The sequence below is a fragment of the Podarcis liolepis genome (genome assembly GCF_965112155.1).
Source record: "Podarcis liolepis genome assembly, chromosome: 4".
NCBI classification, from domain to species: domain Eukaryota; kingdom Metazoa; phylum Chordata; class Lepidosauria; order Squamata; family Lacertidae; genus Podarcis; species Podarcis liolepis.
In genome coordinates, this window is record NC_139558.1 from 104,393,485 (window position 1) to 104,411,085 (window position 17,601).

The following is a 17,601-nucleotide window of genomic DNA, read 5'->3' on the forward strand; positions in this document are numbered from 1 at the left end:
GTCGCAGACATGCCTTAGACCTGGGGTTCACCTCTATGGATGTGGGTGATCTGATACTAAGTGAAACTGAAACAAAAGAAGTGCCATGGTCAGATCCTTGCAGGAAGGTGGGACCAATTCGGATGGCCCACCCCCGCCACTTAATGGATCCAAATGATTTTCAGAGAGTGGTTGGGGATGTTTTATGTTGATGGCCTTTCAGCTGATTCCCTGGTGTCCCGCTGGAATGTAGAGTTAATTAAGGGTATTGACTGTCTGGCTTCGAAGCGCCCTCTCTGATTGCATGGAGCCCGGACAGCCCCATGGTTTTCCCCAGGGCTGAGAGCAATGAAGCAATCGCTGAGACGGTTAGAGCGCCGGTGGTGGAAAACTCATTCTGGATTTTGTTGACCAGCAGCATAAAGCTTTCCATTTTTATGTTCGGAATAGAGTAGTTGCTTTGGAAGATGTCAGGCATCCGCACAACATGACCAGTCCAACGAAGTTGATGTTGAAGAATCATCGCTTCAACACAGGTGATCTTTGCTTCTTTCAGTACACTGGCCTTAGTTCGCCTGTCTTCCCAAGTGATGTGTAAAAGTTTTCAGAGACACCGTTGATGGAATCTTTCAAGGAATTGGAGATGGAGTTTATAAGTGGTCCATTTATTTTTTTGAAATGAAACAAAATTTACAGTAAGATGGGAAAGAATGTTTATTTTTGTATACTTCCACTTTATATATATATATTTTTTGGGGGGGATCCTACTTTTTCTGATTGCATTATCAAAACTCATCTTCCACGTTGCATCTCCTTCTATTCTTGAGAGAGATAAGACTCTCAGCCTGCCTTTGTTGCAGAGTAGTTCTGTTGGGATTTTGCATAGACTTCAGCTGAGGAAAGGAAAGCTCAGCTGATCAATTAGTGACCATTAATGTGAAAAATCCAGCATGGGAAATGTCTGAATTGCCCCCTTCCCTTGATGCCCTGAGCATGTGCTTATTTTGCTGAATGCTTAATCCGGTCCTGGGTAATGGCCTTGAGGGGTGGGCTAGGGCAGCCAGTGTGTTCACACCAGCCTGAGCAGGGGGCACCATTCTCTCAACCCAGGGAACTTTGCTGTTCTGAGGAAGCTAGATCTGTCTAGCTCAGTACAGATGACACTGGCATTTACCCAGGAGCAAGCCTCATTGTATTCAAAGGGATTAACTTCTTCTGAGTAGGCCTGGTTAGGACTGTGCTATGAGCTACATAGCTGGGGGTCCCCGGTTCCAGCCTCTGCCCTTGTGTAATTTGGTGTCTTTAGCTAGGCCCCTGTCTCAGCCTCAGGAGCCCCCACAGCTGCAATATGGGGAGAGTATAGCACCGGCCTACTTTACAGGGTTGTTGTAACCATATAGGGCTGCTGAGCATCCTTGCCACAGGCCATGTTCCATCACCTGAACCCTGTGCTGAAGTGCTGAGCAGCAAAGCACTCCTGGGAATGCCCCTTATACTTCCCCCAGAAGAGTTACTCCAACTCACACCCTCAACACCCACCCACTGCAGTTCAGGGAGGCTCCACAAACTTGACATGAGCCAACAGTGTGACGCGGCAGCTAAAAAAGCCAATGCAATTCTGGGCTGCATCAATAGGAGTATAGCATCTAGATCAAGGGAAGTAATAGTGCCACTGTATTCTGCTCTGGTCAGACCTCACCTGGAGTACTGTGTCCAGTTCTGGGCACCACAGTTCAAGAAGGACACTGACAAACTGGAACGTGTCCAGAGGAGGGCAACCAAAATGGTCAAAGGCCTGGAAACGATGCCTTATGAGGAACGGCTAAGGGAGCTGGGCATGTTTAGCCTGGAGAAGAGGAGGTTAAGAGGTGATATGATAGCCATGTTCAAATATATAAAAGGATGTCACATAGAGGAGGGAGAAAGGTTGTTTTCTGCTGCTCCAGAGAAGCGGACACGGAGCAATGGATCCAAACTACAAGAAAGAAGATTCCACCTAAACATTAGGAAGAGCTTCCTGACAGTAAGAGCTGTTTGACAGTGGAATTTGCTGCCAAGGAGTGTGGTGGAGTCTCCTACTTTGGAGGTCTTTAAGCAGAGGCTTGACAACCATAAGTCAGGAGTGCTCTGATGGTGTTTCCTGCTTGGCAGGGGGTTGGACTCGATGGCCCTTGTGGTCTCTTCCAACTCTATGATTCTATGATTCTTCAAATGTTGGTGTTCTAGATTCCCTTGTGGTCTCTTCCAACTCTATGATTCTATGATTCCCCCACCCTCCTGCACAACTGGTAATTAAACACACATTTAGATCCAGGCTGAATCTGTGTGTGATTGTAGCAATTCTCATCAGATGGTGCAAATCTGCTGGGACCTTGCCTCCTCCCTGAGCAAGAGGTGCATAAAAACCTCTGAGTTCCAACTTCTGCCTTCTGTCTTTCCTGGGCATCCTGCCTGTTGCCTGTTGACCACCCCAGGAGATGCCCTCGCCTTCTACCAGCTGCTGCTGCTGCTGCTGCTGACACGGGAACAGGTAAATACAGGGAATCCTGTGGCTTCCAGAAACTGCTACTGAATTTCAGAAATGTCCTTGGATCAAAATGGGGAAAGGTAGCTGGGTTCCTCTTGAGGGTATCGGGTGAGCCAACGTGAAGGTGATTAAAGACTGAGGAGTGCCTTATGAGGAACGGCTAAGGGAGCTGGTTTTGTTTAGCCTGGAGAAGAGGAGGTTAAGGGGTGATATGATAGCCATGTTCAAATATATAAAAGGATGTCACATAGAGGAGGGAGAAAGGTTGTTTTCTGCTGCTCCAGAGAAGTGGACACGGAGCAATGGATCCAAACTACAAGAAAGAAGATTCCAGCTAAACATGAGGAAGAACTTCCTGACAGTAAGAGCTGTTCGACAGTGGAATTTGCTGCCAAGGAGTGTGGTGGAGTCTCCTACTTTGGAGGTCTTTAAGCAGAGGCTTGACAACCATATGTCAGGAGTGCTCTGATGGTGTTTCCTGCTTGGCAGGGGGTTGGACTCGATGGCCCTTGTGGTCTCTTCCAACTCTATGATTCTATGAGTGGAGTGGTTGTTCTGTGGTATTATGGCAGTGGACAAAGCTGTAATGCAACTTCTGAATAAATGCATGTTTAATTTAAAAAATAATGTGGAAGAGGTGTGTCTGTCAATTTTGGTTTCTCTCAGTTTCTCTGTTTTGAGTCTCATGTTTTCTTTTCCCCACTTCTGCACCAGTTTGTGGTTTATTTTTAATGGGCGCACAGAAACACAGACACACTTTTGCTTACCGCCTTGTCCAGCCAACACACTTTAGCAAGCTATTTAGCACAAGGCAATGCGTTTTTGTCCCTTGTTCCCATTAACCCGTGGTTGCGTGCAGTTTCCCCTTAATAAACACATTTTTGTGTTGGCGGAAAGGCTGCAAATTTTGAGAAGTGCAGATTTTCAAGGCTGCATTTTGGACTGCTTAGTGGTTCAGGAAGAGCAAATTAGGCTGGTTTATGTTGAACTGTAAACTGAATGAACTTCGCTCCCTATTCCTAATCCAAAGTTTCCTCAGATAAATAGTAGAGTCTGCTCTTGCTGGAGAAAGTGTTGCCTCTGCATGTAGAACTGATTTAAGACCCAACTTTGGAAACAAACAACAGGATCCCAAGCATGTCTAATTCTCACTGATCTTAACCTTACCAGTGAATCGTGGAGAAGGATTAGGCCACTTCACAGAAAGTGAACCATTCCTGTTTGGAATGGTTTTGTGTATCTGACAATTGTTTCTTATCATTGTGTGTCCTGTTGCTGGAATTCCATCCCTGTGAATGGAACAAAACAAATAAAGTTTGTTTGGAAAGTTATTCAATTTTTGCTTGAGGCACTGCTTGGATCCTTGCCAGGGTTATTTGTTGCTCTTGACACACACAGATTCACACACATATCACAAGTCCTTCTGGCTGAGCTCATTCCCTGCTCAGCATGCTGCAAAGAATCCAGGTCATGTGCTACCACCTTGACAGTGTTGAGGGACAGAGGGATTGGCGCTCAGGATGGATGGTCCTCGTTCAGGCACATCTCATATGACCAACAGCTATGCCAGTTCCTGGAAACCATGGCAGGCGAGAGCGATGCTCTTGTGCATGAATCCTTCTTGTGGGTTCCCCACTGGTATCTGGTTGGCCACTGTGAAAACAGGGTGCCACTTGAGATGGGCTGTGACCCTGTTTTGCCAGCTTCTTCTTATGTTCTTAGCACATCTAAACACTTGCTTCCTTTCAGAAAGGCCACCATGTTTCAGAAGTGAGCAGGCCCACGTCCCCAGTTCTGGCATGTCAGCTGCTAACTGGACTCTGCTCCACCCCTCCACCTTCATCCTTCTTGGGATCCCGGGACTGCAAGCCTTCCATGCCTGGATTTCCATCCCCTTCTGCTCCATCTACATCCTCTCCCTTCTGGGGAACTGCCTCCTCTTGGCGGTCATCAAGAAGGAGCCCAGCCTCCATGAGCCCATGTACTTGTTCCTCTGCATGCTGGCAGTGGCAGATTTTGTGGTCTCGACTACCACCTTACCGAAAATCCTGGCTATATTCTGGCTTCAGGACAGAGGCATCCACACCAGTGCCTGCCTGGCCCAGGTGTTCCTGATCCATTCCTTCTCCACCATGGAGTCGGGCTTCTTCGCCGCCATGGCCTTCGACCGTTACGTGGCAATATGCAACCCGCTGAGACACTCCGCCATCTTGACCAAAACCATTGTGATCAAGATTGGGCTGGCTGTTTTGATCTGGGGGGGGGGGCTGTGCTCCTGCTGCCCCACCCTTTCCTGCTGAAGCGGCTCCCGTACTGCAGGGGAAATGTCATCTCCCACACCTACTGTGAGTTCATGGCGCTGGTGAAACTGACCTGTGCAGATACCCGTGCCCCCAGAGCATACAGCTTGACTGTTGCCTTCCTGACTGGGGGGCTGGATTTCACCTTCATCATCCTGTCCTACACCCTGATCCTGCGGACGGTCTTCCAGCTGCCTTCCAAGGAGGCGCGGGCCAAATCCCTGGGCACTTGCGGCTCCCACATCTGTGTCATCCTGATCTCGTACACTCCGGCATTCTTCTCCTTCCTCACCCACCGATTCGGCCACAGGGTCAACCCCTGCGTCCACATTATTGTTGCCAACATCTATGTCTTGATTCCGCCCATGATGAATCCCATCATCTACGGGGCAAAGACAAAGAAAATCCGAGAAAGCATCCTAAGAACCCTTGGGGTCTCCTCTGCTGGAAACATGGAAATGAGAAAATAGGGCCCTGCATCATCCCAGTGGGACTGAACTGAATAAGCTCAGTGGCGTAGCGTGGGGGGGTGCAGGGGGGGCCGGCCGCACCGGGCGCAACATCTGGGGGGGGGCGCTCGCGCTCTCAGCTCTCCGCCCCTACCTGGCTCACTCTCTCTCACTGCAGTGCTGGCTGTGCGAATCCGATCCGAGCCGCTGGGTCGCCGCCCACTGTGGAGAGGGTGGGTGCCAGGCGTGTGGTGCGGAGAGAGAGCGAGGGACTATCTGGGGGAGGGACAGTGCAGCGGCCGCCCAGCGCAGCGCTGAGCGCGGGAGAGAACCACACCAGACCAGACCAGGCAGCAGCAAGAAGAAGCTGGCAGCGGCGGCAGGTTAGGGGTTAGGGGTTAGGTGAATGAAGGTTAGGACAGTGAACCTGCCCCCCTGCACCCCCCACACTACGCCACTGGGGGGTGCAAATTACTTGCCTTGCCCCGGGATAGGGGGCGCAAATTACTTGCCTTGCCCCGGGTGCTGACAACCTACGCTACGCCGCTGAATAAACTTACATTTATTTTTGTTCTGCACCTTCCCTGTTTCTGTTATGAGGCTACCACATAAGTCCAAGCAGTAGAACCATTAATGTTTTCTGCCCGAGAGCATATTCCTTGTTTTCCTGTTTGCTGCTGTTGCATGTGACTATGGAAGGACCAGGTGAGCCGATGGTTTCTCTGCGATCAGCTGTGTGCAATATTCCCCTCTCCTCTTCCCAAACCTTCTCATGAATGTTTCTTAAAGTCTGGAAGCTCTTTTGAGCACCTCCACACTGTATGACTTCTGCATGCACAGCAATCTTGTCAATGCAATCAATTCTTGACACAGCTGCTGCTGCCGCCACCAACATCCTGTTTCATGTGGCCAGGCTGTTGCCTTACTGGTTCCAAAACACAACTTGCAGGATTATCACACAAAGGTTAAAGTGTGTCTGGAGCACATTTGGACCTGCTCTTAAGCTAAAGCCCCAAAATATATTTAAAAAGTAGTCCTTTCCTCCTTGCTCATAGAATTGCAGCGTTGGAAGGGGTCATGAGGCTCACCCAGTCCAACCCCTGCAATGGAATCTCTGCTAAATGAGACTCATACTAAATCCTTGTATGTCTGGCTGGATTGTCATGAAGTGCCTGACTATCTAGTGCATTATATTCACCAGGAGGGTCCTGCCAGGAAGGCACAATGATACTGACAATTCCCTCTTGTTCATTCGCAGCACTCGGGTGTTCACTGTGTTTCTGGGTGTCATGGTTGTTAGATGCTGCCAAACGGACCCCTTTCCTACATTACTCTGTTACAGTCACTTTTCCAAGCAGGGAAATGCTTCAGGGGTGAGGGTGCTTGTTCAGGTTTACCTTCCTTTATATTCCCATTCCTTTATATTCCTACAATTTCTGCGTTTACTGACAAATATACGTGTTGAGCAGAGGTGCGTTACTGGAATCACCAGACTTTGTCCGGTCTGCTGCATTTATTTCCTTCCCCTTTGCATCCAAGGTGTTCTCACAGATAAGGGTAGACCTGTTGCCATATTCCAGGGGTCCTCAAACCTTTTCAGCAGGGGGCCGGTTCACTGTCCCTCAGACCTTGTGGGGGGCTGGACTATATTCTGAAGGAAAAAATGAACTGCCACTGGGGGGGGGGGAGAGGAAGAAGAAAGAGTCAGGAGCCCCTGCAGCCACAGTCCCTGCTGCGGGAGGAGGGCCGAAGCACTGCCGCCTCCTTGACCACGACTCCCCAGTGGCCCCCTCACTGCTCCTTCCCCCTTCCTCGGGCCTCACCAACCCCACAGGCCTCAGCCTGGGCAGGGACAGCAGATGACACTGCTGCCGAAGCTGCCACCTCCCGGCCCGCCAGCCCAGGCTGAAGAGTAAGGCGACCAGGCAGAGAGAATGAGGGCTTCAGCCTGGCGCCTCCAAAGTGGGCAGGTGGCGGGCAGCAAAGGAAGAAGGGAGACCACTGGGTTGGAGGGGAGGTCCACCATCCGTCCAGGAAGTATGGGGGAAATTTAAAAGGAGAAGCACCCTTTGTTTGTGGGTTCTCTCTGCTCCTTGCAGCTTGAAGTCTTGTTGCAACAATAAAGATCAGGCCTCCTAACTGCTGTTCTGCTTCATTATCTTGACCAGAGCCTTTTGTTTAATGATCCAACTTAAGCCCAGGGAACGATACGGTACGATATCTTTATTGTCATTGTCCCTTGTGGAACAATGAAATTGAAAACTACATAAAAACTACATAAAACTACCACAAAACTACATAAAACTACATAAAAACTACATAAAACATTCAAAAACCCCTAAAAACTCTAAAACCCCATTTTAAAACACACTATACTACAGAAACCCCTTATGCTGCGTTTAGAACCAGAATTGCATTAGCGTAGAAACTGTTTTTCAGGGGGCACAGTCAGCTGTATAGAGCGTGTATAAAAGCGGGCTCAACACGCACCCCTGAGGCGTCCCCGTATTCGTGATGAGATCCGCAGAGACGTGGAAACCCAACCTTACCCTTTGGGAACGGTTTGATAGAAAGTCTAATATCCACCTGCACAAACATGGTGGAAGTCCCAGGTCTAATAACCCCACAACAGGTGGGATCACACCGTTTAACACTTCAAAACCTGCAGTTCCGCATCTGACCTCCGGGGAGGCAGTCACTTCCCTAAGATGCTTGCAGAGTTCAGGTTCCGCTCTCTGTGCATTGGTACCTTTCTCGGTCTCCTGCCATTACTCTCCCTCGCAGACCCCTAGAGCTTAACATCTTTCATTAAATGGGTGGGGTTTGAGAAAAAGAGCAGCACCCTCCCTCCAAAATGCTTCTCAAGTTTCCAGAGGCCTCTCCAACCATTCCCCTGGCATTGTGGGCCAGGACTATGGATGGCACCCCCAGCAGTACGACTTCTGGATCCATTAACCCTTTCCTGTCCGATCACTCATCTTACAACACTGTGAAATCCTTTTAAGTGCTAAGACGTTGCCACAACCACTGTCTATACCAGGGGTCTGCAACCCGCGGCTCCGGAGCAGCATGTGGCTCTTTTACACCTTTGCCGTGGCTCCGGGGCAGATACTAGCGAGGGGAGGAGGTGCATTGTGCGCCCTGACACTCCCCACTGTGGCGGGCGCTGTACTGGCTGTGACGTCGCATGGGGGCGGTGCATGCGTTAATCACGCACCATCCCGACATCACCTTCCCGCCCGCTGTCAGATCGCGGCTCCGGAGATATATTTGTTTTAAATGTTGCAATGGTTTTGCGGCTCCCAGTTTTTTCCCCCTTTGGAAACGGGTCCAAGTGGCTCTTTTTGTCATAAAGGTTGCAGACCCCTGGTCTATACAGATGGAGGCTTGCTCCAACTCACACCCTCAACACCCACCCACTGCAGTTCAGGGAGGCTCCCCCTCCCAGCCTGCACAACTGTTCATGAAACACACATTTAGAACCAAGCTGAATCTCGGTGTGATTGTAGCAATTCTCAGCAGATGGTGCAAATCTGATGGGAAAAGATTCCCCAGCAGATTTGCACCATCTCCTCCCTGAGCAAGAGGTGCATAAAAACCTCCCAGGTCCAATTTCTGCCTTCTGGAGATGCCCTCCCCTTCTACCTGCTGCTACCACAGGAACAGGTAAATACAGGGAATAAGAACATAAGCAGAGTCTGCTGGATCTGACCAATGGCCTGTCCAGTCCTGCATCCTGTTCTCACAGTGGACAACCACATGCCTCAATGGGAGACCTGCAAGCAGGATTGAGCACAAGAGAAATCTTCCCTCCTGCGGCTTCCAGCAACTGCTACTGAATTTCAGAAAAGTCCTTGGATCTTAATGGGGAAAGGGGCGAATCTGTTAATCTTGGTTTCTCTCCGTTTCTCCTTGTTCAGCCTTCTGCTTACTTTGCCCCATTCCTGCACCAGTTTCTGATTTATTTATTGAAGTAAGTGCTTCAGTACCAAGTAAGTGCTCACAGATAGGATCGTGCTCACTTTACAGTTTGGTTCTTTCTGCTTTTCTTGGGGAGCAAGTCTGCCTGGGTCCAACCATGGAGCTTTACTTTTAGGTAAATGTGTGCATAAGATTGTGTGGGCTTACTCAAGAGTAAGTCTAACTGAGTTCACGTTCTCCATGCAGCTGATGAGATCTTTCTCCTCATTCAAAGCTGTTCTTCAGAGGGTGTCAAGGGAGCAGTTTATTAGGAAAATATCCAATTGACTAATAAAAATTCTTAACATAACTATAAAATGTCCAGCCAAATGGGTGAGGTATATATTAGTATTGTTATTATTATTCATATCCAACATTTAACATTCAAAATTCCTGACATTGGTTACTTTATATAAATACCAGTACTTTAAATTTAAAAAATGATTAGCTTAAGCAACCTTAATGTTGCCCTTGCATAAACATTTACATTATGGTCACACAGGTTCCCTCCGCCCATCTAAAAAAAAAAATCCACGAAATTTAGTCACAGAAATATTTTAAACTCAGGTAAAATGAGGCATCAAGCATATTCTTTGTGAAATATAAGCATCGTACAGAACCTAATGGCCTTTTTTCAAGATGTACTGAGGGATTTACAGTTTGAACAAAACAATCGTGTTTTGGATGGATATGACAACCAAGAATGCTACCGGGGCCTACCTTCAGACGCTGGCCTCAGCACACTCCAGGACCGAGGTTATCTCTGATGGGCCTGGCATCGTGACCTTGAAGGAAAAGGGGTTTGGGAATGTTTGGCTCAGTTTTCCTCACCGCTGGTGCCAGAGAAAATGAGGTAGGAGGACGCTGAGTAGCCCAGGGGGAACCAGCTTGCCAGGAGGAGTCAAAATGAGACTCTTGTGCCAATTTCAGAGGGCAAGAGACTGGAGGGGTGCCATGCAAACGTTTCAGCAAACTCTGAGCCTGGTACCCAATACAGTCCTAGAAACTGTAGATAAGAGCTGAGTGAACAAAGAGTTACTTTAAATGCATCAGAATATTTGATCCCTTGGCACCAGAAGTTGAGGGAACTGAGACCTGTTATATTGGGAAGGGGGGAGTCTAGAGTGAGTCAGTAGAACCATATAATGATAGCATTGGAAGGGATCCCTGAATGCCATATAGTCCAGTCATTTCTGCTCACTGCAGGAAATCCAGAGCTGGGATATCCCTAAGAGGTGGTTGCTCATTCACTGCTTGAAGAGCCTCCCAGAAAGGAAGGGAGCCCACCCCACCGTCGCTCTAGGTAATTTGGAGGGACCAGGAGAAGTCCTCTACAAGAAGTGAGGGCTGCTTATATTTTACTTTTCTGCCTCTATCTACTTTTCTTGCAGCATCTCCATCAATTTGACATCATTCACAAACAGAGGGCATCCTCCTGCTCCCCAATTAGATAATTCCTCTAATTGTTTGTCTTTTGGCATCATTGCATTGGTTTTCACATGGTGTTCCCAGCTGCTTTGGGCTTCCTTTGGGTAAGAAAATTGAATTCAGCTGAATCAAAGAAATGGATGGAGATAGCAGGGTTAGTAGGAAGACCCTGGAATAAAAAGCGTCAATTATTGACACTCATGTTTCTCCCATGGGTTCTAGGCACTTACTTGGAGTTCAGGTTTCTTGGAATGAAGGCCAGCAGAGACTGTGGTGTCTTTATGATACATGGTTGTGAGCGCATACCCCATAAGCATGGAGGAGCTCACTACATTAATACCACAACAGATTTTGCTCTCCATTAGTCACAGGTTTGGATCCAGCACAGAGCAAGCTAGTCTCTGTGTCTCCAGCTTCTAGCCTACTTCCAGCAGTTCACAGACAATGCACTCCTATTGTTCTCTCCACCTGGCAGCTTTGAGGTGAGGCTCACCCATTAGCCTAGATTGCATCATCTTTTAGTTGTAGCTCCTGCAACCGAGCTCATTCTTTTGAGATGGTGACACTTAAATGGCCAGCTAAGACCATTATCTTACAAAGAAATCTGTCTGACCAGTTCAGCAAACTTCTCTTGTCAGATTCTGTTTTTTAAAAAATAATATTTATTAAATTTTAAAGGGTTACAAGAAGAAAAAATTAAAAAACAGCATATTTAAGAAATACAAAACATCACATCACAATAATAGAAAAAAGAAGCAAGAGAAAAGAAAAAAAGAAAAAAAGGAAAAAAAAGAAAAAAAGAGAGAAAATACAATAAATCTTCCCATATCTTATCTTTCATTTGCTTATTTCCTTGACCTCCTCACACCTCCCTTTTTTGTATTCTAGCTCAATTAACTATTTCAGCAAATCCTTTCCCTCCTTTCCAGTTTTTGTCCTCTATTTTATCTTAATATAATGTAACTTTACTTTCCCTCCTTCACCGTTTAGCAATCTATTTTTCCTTAATCCTTTATAACATTTCTGCTAAAGCCGCATTATTTCGTTCCAACATCCTTCTAACATGCCTTAATTTTACAATGTTTCTGTAAATAAACTTTAAATTTCTTCCAATCTTCTTCCACCAACTCTTCTCCCTGGTCTCGGATTCTGCCAGTCATTTCCGCCAATTCCACGTAGTCCATCACCTTCATCTGCCATTCTTCCCGGGTGGGTAGATCTTGTGTCTTCCAATACTTCGCGATGAGTATTCTTGCTGCTGTTGTGGCATACATAAAAAAGGTTCTATCCTTTTTTGGCACCAATTGACCGACCATGCCCAGGAGAAAGGCCTCTGGTTTCTTCAAGAAGGTATATTTAAATACCTTTTTCATTTCATTATAAATCATCTCCCAGACTGTCTTAATCCTTGGGCACGTCCACCAAAGGTGAAAAAATGTGCCTTCAGTCTCTTTACATTTCCAACATTTATTATCGGGCAAATGATATATTTTTTGCAAGTTTGACTGGTGTCATGTACCACCTGTAAATCATTTCCATTATATTCTCTCTTAAGGCATTGCATGCCGTAAACTTCATACCTGTCAGATTCTAACCTCACTGGGTACAGGACCCCCAAGAACTGGAAGGGACTTGTGACATCATCCAGACTGACTCCTCTTCAAACTGACAATACTATCTGGGATCTTTCTTTGCAGGCTCAAAGACATACCATGGCTGTTGCTCAGTGAAGCCTTTCCCAGGAGCTCAGCATACAATGTTGGCTTCCAACTGGACCCTGCTCCACCCTTCCACCTTCATCTTAGTGGGAATTCCAGGCCTGCAGGATGTTTAGATCTGGATCTCCATCCCCTTCTGCTGTCTCTACATCCTCACCCTCCTTGGGAATTGTCTCCTCCTGGTAGTTGTCAAGAGAGAGCCGAGCCTCCATGAGCCCATGTACTTATTCCTCTGCATGCTGGCAGGTGCCGACCTGGTGGTCACCACCACAATTGTGCCCAAAATCTTGAGCGTTTTCTGGTTTGGCCATGGAAGCATCCATATAAATGGCTGCCTGGCCCAAATCTTCTTGCTCCACTCCTTCTCAACCATGGAATCTGGGTTCATCTTGGCCATGGCCTTTGACCGCTACATGGCCATTTGCAAGCCCTTGAGACATGCAGCGGTCCTGACCAATGATGTGGTTGCCAAGATGGGGCTGACCATCGTGCTACGGGGGGCCATCCTCCTGAGCCCTCACCCTTTCCTCCTGAAATGGCTCCCGTATTGCAGAGGCAACGTCATCTTACACACGTACTGTGAGTTCATGGCTCTGATGAAGCTGACCTGTGTGGACACGGGGGCAGAGAGGGCCTACAGTCTCCTGGTTGCTTTTCTAACTGGGGGGCTGGACTTGGTGTTGATCATCGTGTCTTACATCCTCATTTTCCAGGCTGTCTTCCAGCTCCCTTCCAAGGAAGCACGGGTCAAATCTCTTGGCACCTGCGGCTCTCACGCCTGTGTCATCCTGGTCTTCTACACTCCAGCGTTTTTCTCCTTCTTAACCCACCGGTTTGGTCACGTGGCTGCCCATGTCCACATTCTGGTAGCAAATATATACCTGCTCCTTCCACCCATGATGAACCCCATTATTTATGGAGTAAGGACCAAGAGAATCCAGCAGGGTCTCTTCAAGATCTTCTGTGTCAAAACCAGATAAAAGGCCAGGAACTTGGAGCATCTCTTTGAGTTCAGTTGCATCCAGTTGCGGGAAACCACAGGAGAAGAGAGGCCTCTTCATTCTCTGCTTCCTGGTTTCTCACAGGCATCTGGCTGGACACTGTGAGAACAGGCTGAGAACTAGATTGGCCATTGGCCTAATCCAGGAGTCTTTTCTTAGATTCTCATCCACCTATGCTCAACTTGTATAGAGGTATAACTAAAGCAGTATATCACACAACACCAGTCAGCCTCTAGTGACCTTTTGCCAAAAGAACAGGAGTAGTGCAATAGCTTATCCACACTCAATTTTTGGCCCTCTCTTTCCAGGCAGAGCTTTAATGCTCCGTGTCCGAACATGTTTTCTCCACCCTGCAAAAGCCTGCTCTTTAAAGCTGAATTCTAGATTTTGGAGTGCTCCCCCCCCCAAAAAAAAATTAAAGGCAGTTTTGGCACCAACTCTTAGGTCATTTCAGCACCATGTAAAGGCATATTTGCTTTTCCTGGGATTTTTGTAGATCGAGAGTGGAATGGGAATAGACAGCCTTGCGATGGTAATAATGGTTTAGTTGCTCATTATTTTTAACTGACTTTGTAATTTATGCTGCTTATATGAGTGTGCGTATTTCAGTTTGTGCATATTTCAGAGTCAGAGGGAGGGAGGAACTTCCCGTTGGCATTCAAAATGCTGCGGAAGCCGGAAGGAGGATTGGACTAGCCAACTGCCCTCCTTGCGGAGAGCTGTGCATTTGTGTTCACAACATGGATGCTGTAATAAAAAGACTATAAATCTATCAACTGCTTGTTAATTCTTATCTGTGAAGATACCAAAGGGAGGGGAGCACTCTCCACACCTGACACAAGGAGGCAAATGTCCGGTGGCAGCAGCTGAGCATAAGAACATAAGAAGAGCCTGTGCTGGGTCAGGCCAGTGGACCATCTACTCCAGCCTCCTGTTCTCACAGTGGCCAACCAGGCGCCCCTAATGGGTAACCTGTGAGCAGGATTCAGGCATAAGAGCAACTCTCCCCTCCTGTGGTTTCCAGCAACTGGGATTCAGAAGCATTCAACTGTGGAGGCAGAGCTTAGTCATTGGGGCTAATAGCCATTGGTAGACCTCTCTTCTAGGAATGTGTCTAATTCTCTTTTAAAGCCATCTAGGTTGGTGGCCATTCCTGCCTCCTGTGGGAGGGAGTTTCATAGTTTGACTGTGCACTGCACAGTTTTTCTCCCTCCCTTCTAACACCCTGCAGTCGTGGAGATCCAATGAAGCTAAATGTTGGAAGATTCAGGACAGATAATGAAGAGGACTGGAAAAAATTTAAAGACTATTTACAAAAACACTATAAGCTGTATGAATGTTAAGAGAATGCACGATAGAAAACAACACGGCACCAGTAATTTAGTGGTAAGATGTATGAACAAGTGATGTTTAAGAAAATGATGAAATTTGAGGTAATATTATGTTTAAGTTAAGCAGTTTAGTATATGATAAAAATATTGAAAATTTGGGACATAATATTCGAGAACTACAAAATAAGAATTGAAATAAGGTAATAAATTGCTGCTTATAACTATATGACTGAGAACGCAGGAAAGGGTGATGTGAGGAAGTCCAAAGATTATGAAAATATGATTTAAGGATAAATTGATTTTGTTGTACTTTTTTTCTTTCCATTCTATGTTTATTCTCTAAATTTCTTCTGTTTTCTTTGTTTTGTTGTATGGTGATGGTATTGTATATGTTTGTTGGTTTGTTTTTTGTTTAAAATCTGCAATAAATATTTTATAAAAAAAAAGAAGAGAGGGAGAAAAGCTTTTCAGTGTGCCATGCAAAATTCTATAAACTAAGATTACGTTGCCTCTTGCTCACTTTTTCTCTAAACTCAAAAGCCTCAAATGCTGCAACCTTTCCTCAAAGGAAAGCGCACCTGGGCTCAATATTGCACCCCAGTGGATACGGCTGAAGAAGTAGGAAGGGCCACAAATCACAAGGTCATATCTGAAACAATTTTCATTGTTTACTGAGGCAAACCAGGTAATGCAAATGCAATTATATAAAGTGGATGTAGCCAATAAGGAACAAGGTAAAAAGCCAAAACATGGATGGTGAATAAAATGATTGGCATCCGTCTGTCCCAGGAGACAATGGAGGAGTGAACCTTTGAAGGTGAAGTCAAACTGTTGGAAGATTGCAGCACCTGCTGTGGCTGCAGAGACTGATTCAGGAGGGACATGTTATGTTGCAGGTGGGGCAGATGAAGGTGTCTGGTTGTGCTGCTGCAGGTGCACCAAACTTAACAAGGAATTGGGTAGAAATTTATTTTTTATTTATTAAATTTGTACACCACCCCTCATCCAAAGATCACAGGGCGCTTCACATTAAAATACAAAATGAGAACACAAAATATAATAATAAAACCAAACCAAACCTATAACCCTACTCCCGAGAAATAAATGGGTATTTTAGATTCTAAAGCCTTGGGACAGGGACTGCCTTATCAGTGGTCTTTGTAAGACACTTTGGGAGGTCTTTTTAAATCTTAGACACCTGCTGCTCTCTCCATCTACCCAGGACATGGATCACGACCTCACCAGGAACATAAGATGAGCTTTGCTGGGCCACAGCTGTCCTCATCTGACCCAGAGTTCCCAACTATCACCACTGAAACTGTTGCAGAGTGGCTCCCCACCACCACCCCTTTGCCAGCAAATTTCAGAAAAGCAGAACAGGTTCTAAGAATGAGGAGCTGGTCCTTCACTTGGAGAATATCTGGATTATCCTGGCCCGAATCTGCTTTGTTTTCACACTGTACACAACTGGGTTCATTAGGGGTGGCACCAGCAGGTAAACATACCCCATGAAAATGCGGATGAGGAGAGGAGAATCCTTCCCAAACCTGTGAATCACAGACAAGCCAATCATGGGCATGTAGAAGAGCAAGACGGCGCAGATGTGGGAGACGCAAGTGTTGAGGGCCTTGAGGCGCTCCTCCCGCGAGGCAATGCTCAGGACCGTCTTGAGGATCATGATGTAAGACAGCAGGATCAGGAGTGAGTCCACGCCCACCGTGGAGACAATGACGAACATCCCGTAGATGCTGTTGACTGTGATGTCTGAGCAGGCCAGCTTCATCACCTCTTGGTGCAGACAGAAAGAGTGGAAGAGGACATTGGCCCGACAGTACTGATGCCTCCTGAGAAGGAAGGGCAGTGGGAAAATCAGGGCCACACCTCTGAACACGAAGGCCAGCCCCATCTTGCTTATCCTTGGCACAGTTAAGATGGAGGCATATCTCAGAGGGTTCTGGATAGCCACGAGGCGGTCAAAAGCCATGGCCAAGAGAATGGAGGATTCTATGAAGGACAGCGAGTGGATGAAGAACAGCTGAGTGAAACAGGCATCCAGGCTGACTCTTCTGGCGTTGAACCAAAAGATGCCCAGGATGGTAGGCATGGTGGAGAGGGATAAGCCTAGGTCTGTCATGGCCAGCATGGAGAGGAAAATGTACATGGGCTCATGGAGGCTTTGGTCTGTTTTGATAATGAACAGAATAATGGCATTTCCCAAGATGGAAATGATGTACATGGAGCAGAATGGGATGGAAATCCAGATGTGGCTGGACTCCATGCCAGGGAATCCAGTAAGCCAGACCACTGGTGGCTTGGTCTTGGTGCTGTTTTGGAGATCCATGATGTGGTCTGGTGGGTTCCTCCAGGAGCATCAGCCTCTTGGGTGCAAGTAAGGAAAAGGTGTCCTACTACCAACCAACATTGGTTAGGGCATGAAGAATATCCAAGGAGTTCCTTACAACTTTTTGTCCTTTCCTGTCTTCTGGAGATGGGACTCCTGAGAGGAAAAAGGCAGAAAAATGGTAGTAACTCGATAGCACAGCTGCCTGAAAGCTGTGGGGGCTGGTAGGGCTTAGGGAAGTGGGTGTTGTCAGAGCCAACAACAGGCAGAGCCAACTCATTCTACTTTTGTCCCCATCTTCTTCATCCTCCCTGTTGAATTCTACAAGGGGCAACAGGGAGGCTAAGGCAGAGGAAGCCGACAGCCAGAGGAATCTCATGGACTGGTTGTATGAAAGAAGGCAGGGTGAGGCTGGATAGCCATCTGTCAGAGATTCTTTAGCTGTGATTCCTGCATTGCAGGAAGTTGGGCTAGATGTTAAAACCGTGTTTATGGAAGACAATCTTATTGTATGGTTCAAATAATGCGACTACAGTGAGAGTTTTCTTTTTGCAGGGCATATTTCAA

The 17,601-nt window shown here is 47.0% G+C and overlaps 2 protein-coding genes, 1 long non-coding RNA gene and 1 pseudogene across 6 annotated transcripts in view; 3 read left to right on the top strand and 1 right to left on the bottom strand.

Annotated features, from left to right (window-relative positions):
- The window catches only part of LOC310705796 (olfactory receptor 52P1-like), a gene marked incomplete at its 3' end in the record, with an annotated part of 141,753 nt that overhangs the window by 69,098 nt on the left and 55,054 nt on the right, over nucleotides 1-17,601 (top strand). The window lies entirely within an intron of this gene.
- LOC310705492 overlaps nucleotides 1-17,601 on the top strand; it is a 110,864-nt gene that overhangs the window by 2,700 nt on the left and 90,563 nt on the right. The window lies entirely within an intron of this gene.
- On the top strand, nucleotides 2,935-13,764 carry LOC310705793 (annotated as a pseudogene). The gene is made up of 2 exons: nucleotides 2,935-5,267; nucleotides 12,325-13,764. The product of its transcript is annotated as an uncharacterized misc_RNA (transcript).
- The window catches only part of LOC310705282 (olfactory receptor 51G2-like), a 59,959-nt gene continuing 58,008 nt past the window's right edge, over nucleotides 15,651-17,601 (bottom strand). For all 3 annotated transcript variants that reach the window (XM_083499898.1, XM_083499897.1, XM_083499896.1), the window contains one exon: nucleotides 15,651-17,190. In XM_083499898.1, the coding sequence (XP_083356024.1) occupies nucleotides 16,099-17,034 (936 nt within the window). In that variant the 5' untranslated portion in view covers nucleotides 17,035-17,190 and the 3' untranslated portion in view covers nucleotides 15,651-16,098. The remainder of the gene's footprint in view (nucleotides 17,191-17,601) is intronic.